The sequence below is a fragment of the Chlamydomonas reinhardtii genome, chromosome 12, assembly GCF_000002595.2.
Source record: "Chlamydomonas reinhardtii strain CC-503 cw92 mt+ chromosome 12, whole genome shotgun sequence".
NCBI classification, from domain to species: domain Eukaryota; kingdom Viridiplantae; phylum Chlorophyta; class Chlorophyceae; order Chlamydomonadales; family Chlamydomonadaceae; genus Chlamydomonas; species Chlamydomonas reinhardtii.
The window spans coordinates 9,718,017-9,730,733 of NC_057015.1; the positions used below are offsets into that span (position 1 = coordinate 9,718,017).

Here is a 12,717-nt window from a genome sequence, read left to right on the forward strand (position 1 = left end):
CTAAGCAGGGAACCGGCAGGGTCGACCATCGCCATCATGCATGCACGTGTGACGAGTTTGCATCCGCGTGGACGCGCGGCCGGCAAGCACCCCAGCGGCGGGTGCAAGAGTGAGACTGCACGTGCATCTTGGCCATAGCTGCCATGGTGTTTCTCAACACCACAACTATCCATTGAGACATGATGGACATGTGACTGGAATGGGGAGCTGGGCAGTGCGCAATGTCTTCCCTGATAGCGTTAGCATTTGCCCGGTTCGGCGGTTCACCCGCGTCGCATTCACTGCCCCCACCACTTCCTTCCGTCGATGCCCCATCTCCACTGGACCAAGGCCAGATGCACACACACACACACACACACACACACACACACACACACACACACACACACACACACGCTCGTAGGTGAGAATTTCATCGAGGTTTGGGCGGGAGCTTGGACTTAGCGGCCAGGAGTAGCGACGCGGAGCTAGGAATCGTAGGAGTGCCTGGGCCTCACGGTACCGTGAGCACATGCATGGGTTTGCACCCTTGAGAGCGTGTGGACACTAATCCCCCCTCGAGGTTAGAGTAGCGGGGGTTGCGCGATTTCCGGTTGGTAAGACCGGCGGCTCACCGCAGCAGGTATGCGAGGTAACTTCAGGTAACATCCGTCAACCGTCGCTTTGCTGCATCGCATACACTGTCTTTGCGCAACGTTTTCCTTGTGCTCTTTAACACACACACACACACACACACACACACACAGTAACTCCGTCGCGTCATTGGGCGGGCTTTCGTTTCGTTTTTTAACACACACACACACACACACACACACACACACACACACTCTCTCTCTCTCTCTCTCTCGCTCTCTGCCTGCAGCATGGCATGCGCTGCGCTGCCCGGCTTCCAACCCTTCCGCCACAACGCATTACCATGCTTGGGCCGCCGCCACCGCTGCCACCACCCCAACAGCCGTGTCGCCAGCACGCCGCACCCCACACCCGTCTGTCTGTCTGCCTACCTGTCCGTAGCTGCTCGCCTCCCGTACAACACGCACAGCATCGCCACAAGCCGCTCCCGTCCTCTGCCGCCTCAATCACCCGCCGCCCGGTCACTCGTGCACTCGCGCAGCGCCTTTTTTCAGCGCGCGCCCATGGCCCACAATGCCCGTCATGCAAATGCACATTCTGGCTCGCTCGCTCGCTCACAGTGCCGCTACTGCCTTTACAGACGCTAATCCCTACATTGTCCTGAGCTAGTGCTGGTTACTGCCTATCCTGTTAGACAACCCGGCGAACCAACACGCCTGCTGGCCCCAGCCGCCAGCCCCAGCCGCCAGCCGCGCGCTGCCCGGCCGTCCAGTGGCTCCTCAGATGGCGGCGCGGCCAGCGGCCTGCAGGATCTTCTTGATGCTCACAATCCTGTGGTGGTGGTGGTGTGGTGGTGGTGGTGGTGGTGGTGGTGGTGGTGGTGGTGGTGGTGGTGGTGGTGGTGGTGGTGGTGGTCGTGGTGGCGGTGTGCGTACGAGGAGGTACTAGAAATGAGTGGATACATTACTTCGCCATGGGTAGTAACTAGTAAGCGGTCGGTGGACAAGCACGTGCCTTATCAACAGCCCATCCGGGCCGCTGTGGATTGCACGACCCCCTGCGGCGCCGAACGGCTCCCCAGTCCCAACCCTCCACGCCAGGTTCACTCAGCAGGTCAACCTCGCCGCTCCCCCCCCCCGCCCCGCCGCTTCAACAGGTGCCGCCCCCGCCCCCGCCACGCCCCGCCAACGCCTCCCCTCTCCACACCCTCCCGCACCTGAACTCCTCCTCGCGGTACCAGGGGATGGAGTTGGCCATGCTGAACAGCTGCTTCAGGTCGGGCGGCGCCTCACCCACGTAGTCGTTGAAGGAGGCGGCGGCGCCGAACCGCGGGTCCGTCTCGTGGACCTGGCGGGGCGGGGTGGGGTTGATGAGAGTGTGATGCGGGGCGGGGCGCGGTGCAGGGCGGGGTTGATAGGTGCAGGGAGCTGTGAGTGGAGCGGACGTGCGGGCCGGGGCTGTGCCGTGCGGGGCGGGCGGGCGGGCGGGCACTGTCACCACCACATACACCACATCCGCGCCATGTGTGTCGAGGCGGGCAAGCAGCGGCCCCACCCCACGGCCCGCGCATTGCCGTACACACACAGCTTCACACACACACACACACACACACACACACACACACACACACACACACACACACACACACACACACACACACACACACAACCACCGCCCCCGCCCTGCTCGCCCACGCACACACGCGCACGCATACGTACCAGGATGACTGGTTTCCCCAGCGCCAGCGCCTCCCGCGCCTCCAGCTGCACGAACGGCCGCGCCAGGACACCCTGTATGTGTGTGTGTGTGTGTGTGCGTGTGTGTGTGTGTGTGTGTGTGTGTGTGTGTGTGTGTGTGTGTGTGTGTGTGTAAGGGGGGGGGGCAGTGAGGAAAACGCCAGGAGAGAGCAGGTGTGTGTGTGTGTGTGTGTGTGTGTGTGTGTGTGTGTGTGTGTGTGTGTGTGTGTGTGTGTGTGCGTGCCACCGCACGCCCAGTGGTGTGTCGGCAGGTGGTAGTTGCGCTGAGTCCGGGCCAGTGCAAGGCAGGCAGAATGGCCCTGCCCCGCCTCCCACGCCTCAATCAGGTGCTCCCTGCCAATTTGTTCCCATTCCTCCCCCCCTCCATCCCTCCCTCCTCCCCCCTCCCTCCCTCCCTCCCTCCTTCCCCCCCCCCTCCCTCCTCCCTCCACGTCCCCACCCCCCACCCCACCCCCACCACCTCCTCACCTGTGTGAGGAACAGCAGGTAGTAGCGGCTGCCCGCCACGCCCCGCCGCATGCCCGCCTCCGTGGCGTCCTCGTCCTTGTCCAGCCAGCACCTCAGCCCCGGCGAGGCGCTCTCCAGCAGCGCCTTCATGCTCATCACCGTGTTGCCGGCGTTGCCCTGATGGTGGCAGCAGCAGCAGGGGAGGGAGGAGGGAGGAGGGAGGAGGAGGGAGGCGGTGCGTGTGAGGGAGGGAGGGAGGGAGGGGCAGTCAGGCCGCCTGCGCGTGGAGCGCAGATACCGTATTCATGTACGGCAGCTGCCCCCGGAACCTCCCTGTTCTCTGACCCTCCACACACAGCCCCCTCCACACCACCACATCCTGCCCCACTACACACATACCTCCCCCTCCAGCCCCGCACCTGGAAGTGGCTGAGGAAGATGTCCCAGCTGCCGCTGGCCGCCTTGGCGTAGGCGGGCGAGGCCATCTTGTCCACCACCGCCACGAAGCGCGGCAGGTCCACCGCCGTGCCGCGCTCGCCGGGCTTGAGCCACACCACCAGGCTCCACTGCTCCTCCACCGGAATGTCCTCCTCCGCAGACACCTGCGCATGGGAGGCAGTGGGGGCGCCGTGAGGGGGAGGGGGTGGGTGTCAGCGGGCGGGGCGGTAGGGCAGTGAGCAGCAGTTGGGGAAAGCGGTGGGCAGGGAATGGAAATGGAGGAGGAGATTGGCAGGGAGTGGGGAGGCAAGGGGTAGCCTCAGGGGGTTGAGCAGCCTGGTGGGCTCGAGTACGTGGCTCAGCGCCCGGGCAGGGGGCGGCCGTGTTGGGCGGGCGGGCGGGCGGTGTAGGCCAGTGCGGGGCCACCAAGAGCCCAGCCGCCTCATCCAACACACCACACACGCCCCGCCCAGCCGCCTCCCACACCCAAGCACGGCACACACACGCAGACGCGCGGGCGGCCGCGCACCAGGCCAAAGCCGTTGCCATGTGGGTCGGCAATGGGGCCGCCGCCGGCGCTACTGCCGAAGCCGTAGCCCGTGCCCGCGCTGCCGTCGCTGCTGCTGCTACTGCCACACTCACGGCCGTAAGGCGACGGCAGTAGCAGAGCCTGCGCGGAGCGCGGTGCGGCGGCAGGCGGGGGCGGCAGCGGAGGAGGGAAGGGAAGGGCAGGGCGGGGTTTGCTGCTGCACACTCCTGCAAACAGCGCCGTTCCCCCGCCCCCCGCCCCCCGCCACAGCGCCTCGCCACCCGCGTCAGTTCCTGCGTTACCCCCGCCATTGCGTTCCTACCATTCAGTACGTGGCCAAGTGCCACGCTTCCTCCGTACCCGCTCCATTTCCCCCATGTGCTGCCACGTGTGCTGCCCCCCATACACCATGGCGCTGTGCCCCCCCCCCGGCGCGTGCTGCCTGTTTGTTTAAACATTGGCCACGCCCGCCTTCATCCACCTGGTCTTCCTCACCCTCTTCCATCACACCCCAAAACTTTGCCGCGCCCTTTCATCCCACGCTTTCATCCCTACCATCCCACCCAACCCTTCCATCCCTTCCAAACCCCCGCACCTGCTCCGCGCCGCCGCTGCTCCCCTCCCCGGCCGCAGCCACCGCCGCTCCTGCTCCTGCGCCTGCCGCTCCTGCCGCCCCCAGGGGCCGAGTGAGGTGCTGGTTGGGCAGGCTGATGGCGAAGTCCCACTGCAGGTCCAGCTCGTTGAACACCTTGGTCTTGCCCACCCAGGCAGCGAATGGGCCTGAGCGATTGGGGGGTGGGGTAGAGAGGGGAGGGGTGGGGGAAGGGGAGGCGAGGGGGGGTGGTTGGGGACTTCCTGTGTGATGCTCGAAATCAGCCGAGGACGAGCCGGGTTGGAGAGATGTAGGGAAGGGGGAGCAGTGTGGCAAGGGGCGGTTGCGGCAGGGGGCGGCCAGGCCGGCAGGCGGTTGGACGGGGTGGCGTACATGGTCTTTGCGTGCTCCCTTCATATCGGCCTCACATACGCCTACCTGCCTTCGTACGTATGCGTATGCAGAAACGCACGAATACTCCCCCTTTGCCTCCATTCGACGCGCTGCCCATACTCAGCTGTCCCAACCAACTCTCTTGATGATGCGCGGCTAACCCCCGCCCCGCCCCCGGGCCCCCGCCTCCAGGCCCTCACCTATCTCCCAGTTCTTGAGCGCGCCTTCAAACGCATTGTTTAGCAGCTGCTCCACCGGGCCTGTGCTCCAAGCAGGAGGCAGCGAGGGAGGGAGGTGTGTGATGCAGGGTGTGGTTAACCGATGCAGTGACAGGCGTTGACTGGCAAGGGCGTGTGCGTATGTGCTTGGGTGTGTGCCAGTCGCATGCTCTGCCACCCCACGGTCACCCAGCAACTTTCCCCTCAGCCTGCAACCCCCACGAATTCCCCCCAGGCCTGACCGGTTGAACGCGCTCGCCTTTCCCTGCGCACTCTCCCTTCGTACCCTCGGCGCACCTGCGTACGCTCCATACGCGGGCGACTTCCCGCTCCCGTCGCCATTTGGATGGTTGCCTGGGTCTGTCAAGTCCACGCGGTCGCACACTTGCCAAACATGATTGCTGACGACCTTGATAAGTGGTGCCCTCCAGTTCTGGGGCAGCTTGTCCTTATCAAGCGTCTCCATGGTCATGTCTTGTCCAAGTTCGCAGCGCTATGTGCAGCCCCCTTGCAGGGGCAAGTCAGGAATGTATCTCTACAAGCTGGGGTACACTAAGATCGGCAACAGAGGACGATAGAAGACCAGTAGCAAATTGACGCTTCTGGTTGTCGTCTTCGGCGTGGAAGTAATTAAGCAGGAGAAGTAACTGTCAATATGCTTTGTTTTGCAGTGTTACTCAAATGGCTTGTAAGGTAGGGGGTAGTGCGCTGAGGTAGCCCATGAAGTGCAAGCGCTCAAAGAAGTTCGCTCGCAGCGCAGTCGCGCCCGCCAGCAGCGCTTCGTCATACCCATTTGTTCAGAATGATTGTTTCTAGCACTTTGTTGGGTTACGCCGCAGTAACAATTGTGCCCGCGATGCAAACCGTCGCACGACTGCCCGTCTTCCGTGCCCTCTCCGCCTCTAGCCGGCGCGATGTCGTCCTCTCCCCTTGCCATGCCCCAACCCGCATGTCTCTATACCTCCGCCATAAGGAAACGTAACGCACTTAGGCTACAACACAGAAACCCCCGTTCCATCGGACACATGACAGCAATATGAACGCGGGCAGTGAACTTGTAATCCATTCGGACGTCTGTCTAGGTCAATTCGCAGCTAGCACCTTGACTTGTTGCAGCCCCACTTGCAAACAGAAGCCAACCAAGTCACATGGTGTACAGCGCATAGCTCATGATGGCGGCCGCGACCGCCGCCACCGCTGTGCGGACGTTGTGCACGGGGCCCCTGTGGCAGTGTGGACGGCGGTGGGGACTGGGGACGAGGGCAACATTTACGGCGACACGCCTGCACACAAGTGTGGGGCCCTAGTCCAGCCACTGAACTCTAGGCGACTAGGCACGCAGAACGAGTAGCCACATAGCCGCTGCCCACACAGGCTACTTGCACCAGTCACGCACCGGCATACTTCCCGCAGCACGCCGCGGTACGAACAGCCCCACCCACCTGCCGCCCCTCATGTATCGCCCCACCCCACCCCACCCCACCCCACTGGCCGCCTCACCAGGCCTTGAGCGTCTCCAGCGGCGCCGCGCGCCCCTGCTCCGCCGCGGCCATGATGGCGCGGTTGATGGGCATGATGGCGCGCAAGGTCCAGGGCAGCATGAACGCCATCAGGCCTGCACCCGTCAGCCACAGACCGCGCTGCCCGCCGCCGCCGCCGCCCCCGCCTCCGCCGCGCAGCGCCTGCGTCACCGCGCCGCCGGTACTGACCTGCGCATGGAGTAAAAGGGATGTAGGGAGAGGGTAGAAAGAGAGTGGGTGGCAGCGTTCAGGGGATTGTGGCGGGGTGTGTGTGCAGCTGCGTCACTGCACGGACGCCACTCAGTGTGGCGCGAACACCGGTGCAGGAAGGTGTGCCCAGGGGGTGCCCAGGCCCCCTCAGGGGCTACAGGGCGTGTGCGGGCCTGCAGCCGCAGCCACCGACTCACAACGGCCATCGCCGCCTGGAGGGCGGCCACCTTGGGAAACATCTGCGGCAAGCAAGAGCGGCCGGCGCATGCCAAGCGTGCGGACAAACTTATCGTCGGTTAGCCCCACAGTCCCAAGCTCCGCCGCATCGACATGATACCGCGCATGCTGTGAATTTGAAGTAGATATGAAGTGCATGGACTTGCCTTGTTGAACCATAGCGTATACGCCAAGGGCCCTGCTTCAATGCCTCCAGGATGCGCACTGAATGTGAAGACCCCAGCTGCGCCCATGAATGCGCAGCATGACGAGTACGCCAACAGAGCAGGCACTGTAGCGGTACCGGGCATCCTTCCTTGTTTGGACGAGGACCACGTAACCAGGGTTTCCGGGACAAGGCTAATGCGAACGCGAAAACGACAGGCTGCCGTGGAATGCCAGTGATAGCGTTGGGAGTCCTTGTTCGCTTTAAATTGACGCAATCGTAATCGGGACTGCTCGGCATTGTGCGCCCTGAGCAGCGATGGCACAGCGGCAGTTGAAGGTGTCCCTTTTTCATCCTCCTTCTTTCTCCAGACGGACCACCTGCGCGCCCCCGGGCCCGCACCGCCCGGCGCGCACCATGCCCGCTAACCCTTGGCCTAGACCTTAAGTCATCGCATCCAGGACATGAAGAAGGCACCCGACACAGCCTTGGCCCCGCGGCCACCGCCTATCCTCCCAGCCCAAGGCCATGCACCGACCTGCGTGTCCTCCACCGCTGAGACCCTGAGAGGTCTACGGAAACTTGGATCGGCGCGGCGCTGCCAGTCGCGCACTCGCGCGCCCGCACGGCTTCAGTACCTACTGCACATCATGGCACGGCACTCCTGCGCCCTGTTACAGCGGCCAGTTCCACACCGTTCCCATTCCTCTCCATCAACCTTCCTCTCACTCTCAGAAACGAAGGTGCCTGCACATGCACACACGAGCTGAAGCTCACGGGTAGCCTACTGAGTGCGCCTACCCGAGTGCCCTGCCACCTGCCCACGGCCGTGACGACATGCACTCGGCAGCCGCCATCACCACGACGGAGCCCAGCCGCCGCTACTGCTGCTGACGCGGCAGCTGCACCGCGGACGGCGGCGGCGGCGGCGGGGGCGTGCGCGGCAGGATGGTGACTGTGGTGGCGCGCTCCGGTGAGCACGGCCCGCCCTCGCCGCGCAGGGCGCTAGCAGCGGCGGCGGCGGCGGCGGCAGGCCGGGCTGCGCCCGCAGCAGCACGTGGCGGCGGCGGCGGCGACATCTCCACATCCCCGTTGGGAGCCGCCGTCGCCGGAGCAGGGGCGCGGCTGGCGGCGGTGGCGGCAGCGGGTGCTGCGCCGCCGGCAGAAGCGGCATGGGCTGTACCGCCACCGCTGCCGCCGCTGCTACTGCCGCCGCTGCGTGTGCCTCCAGCCCCAGCTCCAGCACCGGCTTCGCCGATGCCTGACAGGCTCTTGCGGAAGAAAGCCCGAGGGGTCTCGGTCGGTGTGTCACCCAGGCTCAGCTCCCCGCCGCCGCCAGCAGCGCCGTCGTCGTCTTCGTTGTCACTGGAGGCGGAGGTGGAGGTCGCCGACCAATGCCCCGCCCCGAACTCCTCGCCACCGTTGCCCGCGCCGCCGCCGCCGCCGCCGCCCCCCGCCGCTGCTAAGGCGCGCGGCCTGGCGCCGCCACCACCACGCGACCGACGGCGCCGGCCAGCGCCGCCGGCAGCGGCCTCGTCCTCATCTGCGGCATCGGCGGCGGCGCCCAGCAGCAGCCCGGCGGCGGCGCGGCGGAGCTGCTCGGCCCGCTGCTGCAACAGCGCCGCCGCTGCAACATCGCCGGCGGCGGCGGCGGCGGCGGCATCCGAGGCCGGCGTTATCATGGCGGCAGCGGGGCTGGCAGGCTCAAGCGCTGGCATGCAGTGTCTGGCGTCTCCGGCAGCGGCGGCGTCAGGGCCCCGTGCCGCCGCCGACGACGCCGCCACCTGCGCCGCCAGCGCCTCGACGGCCGTCGCCGCTGCCGCCACCTCCGCCAGCTGCTGCGCCAGCTGCCTGCGGCGCATGCGGCGGCGGCGCGCCGTGAGGCCAGCGGTGGCGGCGCCGCCAGCCTCCGGATCGGAGCCGTTAGCGCTGCTGGCAGCCAGCGGGTCAGTAGCGCCACCACTGGCCGGTGCGGCGGCTGCCGGCGGCGCTGCCAGCGGCGCATCCCCCGACGGCATCATCAGCATGGTGACGGCGCGGTGCGCCGCCGCCGCCGCGGTCTGCGCCGCCGCCACCGCCGCCAGGCCCTCACCGCCGCCGTCGTACGGCGCAACGTCCGGCGGCGGCGCGCTGTGGCGGCGCGTCGGTGTCGCCTCCATTGCGGCGGCAGCGGCGGTCAGTGACGCCGCTGAGTCCTGATCCTCGCCGCCGCCGCCGCCGCCGCCATCCTCGACGTCACTGGCGGCGCCGCCAGCCGCCACGTCGAAGGGCGAGGCACCGCGGCGGAGCGCGCGCGCCGGCCGCGGCAGCGTCGGCGGCGACGCAGCGGTGATGAGCAGCGGGCCGGTGGCGGCGGCGGCGGCGGGTATGATGCCCTGGCAGCGGCGGCAGCGGCGCAGCACACCACTGCGGGTCACCGGGGTGCCGTAGCCGGACCCGGCGGACTCGCCGCCGGGCGGGCGCGGCGGCAGCGGCGGCTTGCCACAGCTGCCGCCGCCGCCGCCGCCGCCGATCTGCTGCTGCGCGGCGCGCGCTGCCGCCGCCAGGTCTTTGCCACCGCCGCCATTGGCGTAGGACGGCTGTAGCATCGCATCGCCGCCGCAGCGGCACCAGATGCCGCCGCCGCTACCAGCGGCGGCTGTGGCGGCGGCGCCGCCGGCGCGGTCCAGTCCCGCCGCCGTCAGCGCGGCTGCCAGTGCGGCGTCCAGCGCGCTCCGCTCCGCCGCGCGGCATATGCTGCGTGGGGTGGGGCTGTAGCTGTCCTCCGCCCAGTTGTAGCCGACCGGGCCCACACGCAGCGGCCGCATCGCCGTCGCCGGCTGTAGCAGCATGCCGCCGCCCGCGCCGGCAGTAGCGGCCGCGGAGGAAGGCGGCGAGCCACTGCCGCCGCCACTGCCGCCGCTGAGCAGGGCTTTGGTGGAGTTGCTGGCGGCAGGTGTGCCGCCGGCGCCCAGCCGGCGGCGGATGGAGGTAGGGGAGCAGGTCATGGCGCCGCCACTTGCGCGGCCGTCGTCGTCAGCGGCGGCGGCGGCGGCGGTGATGGCGGTGGCGACGGCGCGACCTCGGCCGCCGCCGCTTCCGCCGGCGCCATCGTGTCGGGTGTACTGCTGACGGCTCTCAGTGCTGTCTTCCTGCTCCTGTTGCTGCTCTCCGTCGGCTGCGACCATTTGGCCATCCGCGGACATCTGTGTCTTCTGCTCGGGGGCAGTGCGGGGGCAGGTGGTGACGGCGGGATGGAGGTTGCAGCGATCAGCAGTGGGCGGCAGTGGGCGGCAGTAGCCAGTGTCGGGAGCAGGTCGGCACCAGCAGGCACCGGCAGGGGAGCACGTGGGGGGCACTTCATTCCCGTAGCCATCCACCGCATGGCGCGGCACGGGTCCCTCGCACCAACACGCCTGGCTGCCTCGCATCCCTGACTCTGTCCCACACCTTGACCCACACCCCGACACACACACCAACCCAGTCTGCGTTCCCCCCTATCTCGCGTTTCCTAACACCAACACCAACATCTCAACGCGCACCCGCAACCCCATCCCACCCTCAGGAGCCGAGCTCATCGCATCCGCCATGTTGGAGCCAAGCGGGTCAGGGCCAGCCACCCCCTGCCCCCACCTGTCTCATCAACGCCCCAGCGCCACGCCCCAGCTACCTACACACCCCGCCACTCACGTTCAGCCAGCGCGGCGCCAGCAGGTGTATGGCGGACACGCCGGCGTTGGCGCACAGCAGGATGGCGAACACGGCGGTGGTCAGGACCTGCTCGCCAGCAGCCAGCAGCTCGGGCGGCGCGCCGCCGGGGGTGTTGCGGTAGGCGGCGCGGATCATGTCCAGCGGCTGGGCGCCCAGGGCCGCCTGGGTGGTGGGTGTGTGTGTGTGTGTGTGGGGGGGGGGGTTGGGTGGGGAGAGGGGTAGGAGTCAGGAGGGTTGCAGGTAGTAAGCCGTACCCAATGCCAAAGAGCGAGGAGGGGGGATGATGAGTCCGGGGGCGGAGAAGAGGGTCAGGGCATGTCAGGTTTGGGGGGTTCATGGCAGGTCAGGTAGGGAGGAGCGGGGGCGTGGTTAGAAAGTGGGTGGAAACAGATAATTACGGTCTACCCGCGGGCAGACCGCAGCCTGCCCTGCTGCCCAGCAACCCCACCCCACCCCGCCCCACGCCACCCCTCCCTGCCTCACACCCGGACACCCCGACACCCCGCTCCCGCTCCTCGCACGCTCACGCGCGCACCTGCACGGTGGCCTTGGGTGTCCACGCCACCGCCACGAACAGGCGCTCACGCAGGCTGAGGCGCGCGCCGGTCATGGCCAGGAAGGTCATGGGCATGCGCACCACCAGGCCTGTGTGTGTGGGGGGGGGGGGAGGGGGGGCGTTGGGGAGTGGTGGTGGTGGTGGCGGTGGTGGTGGTGGGCGAGATTCCATTGACATCCAGACTCACTGATGCCCCCGCAGCCCCGCCCTCAGCCCCGCCCTCAGCCCCGCCCCTAGCCCCGCCCTCAGCCCCGCCCCTCAGCCCCGCCCCCAGCCCCGCCCCCTCCCCCCCTCTCCCCCTCTCCCCCCCCTTTCTGCACGCCGCCCCCACCTATCACGATGATGGCCAGGCTGCGCGGTATGACGCCCGGGCTGAGCCCCCGCAGGTTCACCAGCGTGCCGATGATGCCGAACAGCAGCGGCTGTGCCACCGCGCGCCAGAACAGGCCCACACGCGCCTCCACCTCGGCGGCATAGCTGATGGGCGGCGCGGGGCGGGCATCATTAATGTGGAGGTTTTTATGGGGGGGGTTGGGGTTTGGGGGTTTGGGTTTGGTTTAGTTTGTAGGGGGGTCGTGGATGTGGGAGGTGGTGGTGGGGGTGGGGGGGGGTGTTGTTGTTGTAATCACACACGCAATGACACGGCACGGCACTGCACCCGACCTCTGTTGCGGTGCTGCACTACCCAGCGCACTGCCTCACCCGGGCTGCGGCCCCCGCGTGAGTCCGCTGCGGCGGCCCAGGCCCCAGAAAAACAGCGTGCCGTTCTCCTGCGGCGGCGAGTAGAGGTGTGTGTGTGTGCGTGTGTGTGTGTGTGTGTGTGTGTGTGTGTGTGTGTGTGTGTGTGTGTGTGCGTGTGTGTGTGCATGCGTATGTGTGTGTGCATGTGTGTGCGTGTGTGTGTGTGTGTGTGTGTGTGTGTGTGTGTGTGTGTGTAAGAGGCAGCTCGGGAGGCGGCAGAGTGAGGGAGGCTTTGTGGCGCATCTAGGTGTTCATACGGTGGCCCGCCTGTTGACAACGTGGCGCCCAGCTCAGCACGCAAGCACAACACAGCACAGCACAGCAAGCACACGCCCAAACCACGCCGCCACCGCGTCACGCACCCACAGCACGTTGACCGCCAGCCCCAGCACCAGCGCCGCCAGTGCGCCGCCGCCGCGGAACTCGAAGCGGTACAGCGCAAACAGCAGCGCCAGGGCGGTGGCGAACACCACACTGGTGCGCTTGAGCGGAGAGTCCTGCGGGGGTTCGGTGGGTGTGGGGCCGTGGGGAGGGTGAGTGGGGTGGGGGGTGGGGTGGGGTCGGGGTGTGTGTGCCCGAGCCCAACGAAAAGGTGGTGGGAAGGAGCAGCGGAGGAAGGAGGGGAGAGGAGAGAGAGAAATAGAGCGGCGGAGAAAGGCTTGTTAGGAAAG

At 67.1% G+C, this 12,717-nt stretch overlaps 3 protein-coding genes across 4 annotated transcripts; all 3 read right to left on the reverse strand.

The window, feature by feature from the left end:
* Positions 1-231: 231 nt before the first annotated feature.
* CHLRE_12g557503v5 (uncharacterized protein) lies at positions 232-5,561 on the reverse strand. 2 transcript variants are annotated; one of them, XM_043069121.1, is made up of 9 exons: positions 5,245-5,561; positions 4,930-4,989; positions 4,340-4,524; positions 3,745-3,885; positions 3,197-3,379; positions 2,799-2,954; positions 2,292-2,363; positions 1,790-1,920; positions 232-1,404 (listed from the first exon to the last, which is right to left on the reverse strand). In XM_043069121.1, exons 1-9 carry the CDS (start codon positions 5,417-5,419, stop codon positions 1,353-1,355), a joined length of 1,155 nt encoding a protein of 384 aa, XP_042919276.1. In that variant the 5' UTR covers positions 5,420-5,561; the 3' UTR covers positions 232-1,352. The 2 variants fall into 2 exon arrangements, with proteins under 2 accessions (XP_042919276.1, XP_042919277.1); XM_043069122.1 differs by lacking the exon at positions 3,745-3,885.
* Positions 5,562-5,610: 49 nt separating this feature from the next.
* Positions 5,611-7,321, reverse strand: CHLRE_12g557928v5 (uncharacterized protein). The gene is made up of 4 exons (XM_001703006.2): positions 7,061-7,321; positions 6,875-6,916; positions 6,448-6,656; positions 5,611-6,170 (listed from the first exon to the last, which is right to left on the reverse strand). Exons 1-4 carry the CDS (start codon positions 7,202-7,204, stop codon positions 6,092-6,094), a joined length of 474 nt encoding a protein of 157 aa, XP_001703058.2. The 5' UTR covers positions 7,205-7,321; the 3' UTR covers positions 5,611-6,091.
* A 64-nt stretch (positions 7,322-7,385) lies between these two features.
* Positions 7,386-12,543, reverse strand: CHLRE_12g558353v5 (uncharacterized protein; the record flags this gene model as incomplete). Its single annotated transcript, XM_043069136.1, has 6 exons — positions 7,386-10,253; positions 10,729-10,911; positions 11,285-11,394; positions 11,637-11,782; positions 12,008-12,075; positions 12,409-12,543. Coding segments are annotated over 6 exons (2,955 nt in total), but the record flags the coding sequence as incomplete, so codon positions are not given.
* Positions 12,544-12,717: the final 174 nt, after the last annotated feature.

What these genes read in the sequence shown, in the direction of transcription:
- CHLRE_12g557503v5 (XM_043069121.1), bottom strand. Translation starts at nt 5,419, where the DNA reads ATGACCATGGAGACGCTTGATAAGGACAAGCTGCCCCAGAACTGGAGG. An exon ending in GCTCAAGAACTGGGAGATAG is followed by an intron (nt 4,525 to 4,929) that starts GTGAGGGCCTGG and finishes CCAATCGCTCAG; the next exon opens with GCCCATTCGCTGCCTGGGTG. An exon ending in ACCTGCTGTTCCTCACACAG is followed by an intron (nt 2,364 to 2,798) that starts GTGAGGAGGTGG and finishes ACACACATACAG; the next exon opens with GGTGTCCTGGCGCGGCCGTT.
- CHLRE_12g557928v5 (XM_001703006.2), bottom strand. Translation starts at nt 7,204, where the DNA reads ATGCCCGGTACCGCTACAGTGCCTGCTCTGTTGGCGTACTCGTCATGC. An exon ending in ATACGCTATGGTTCAACAAG is followed by an intron (nt 6,917 to 7,060) that starts GCAAGTCCATGC and finishes TGCTTGCCGCAG; the next exon opens with ATGTTTCCCAAGGTGGCCGC. An exon ending in CTGGAGACGCTCAAGGCCTG is followed by an intron (nt 6,171 to 6,447) that starts GTGAGGCGGCCA and finishes ACACTGCCACAG; the next exon opens with GGGCCCCGTGCACAACGTCC.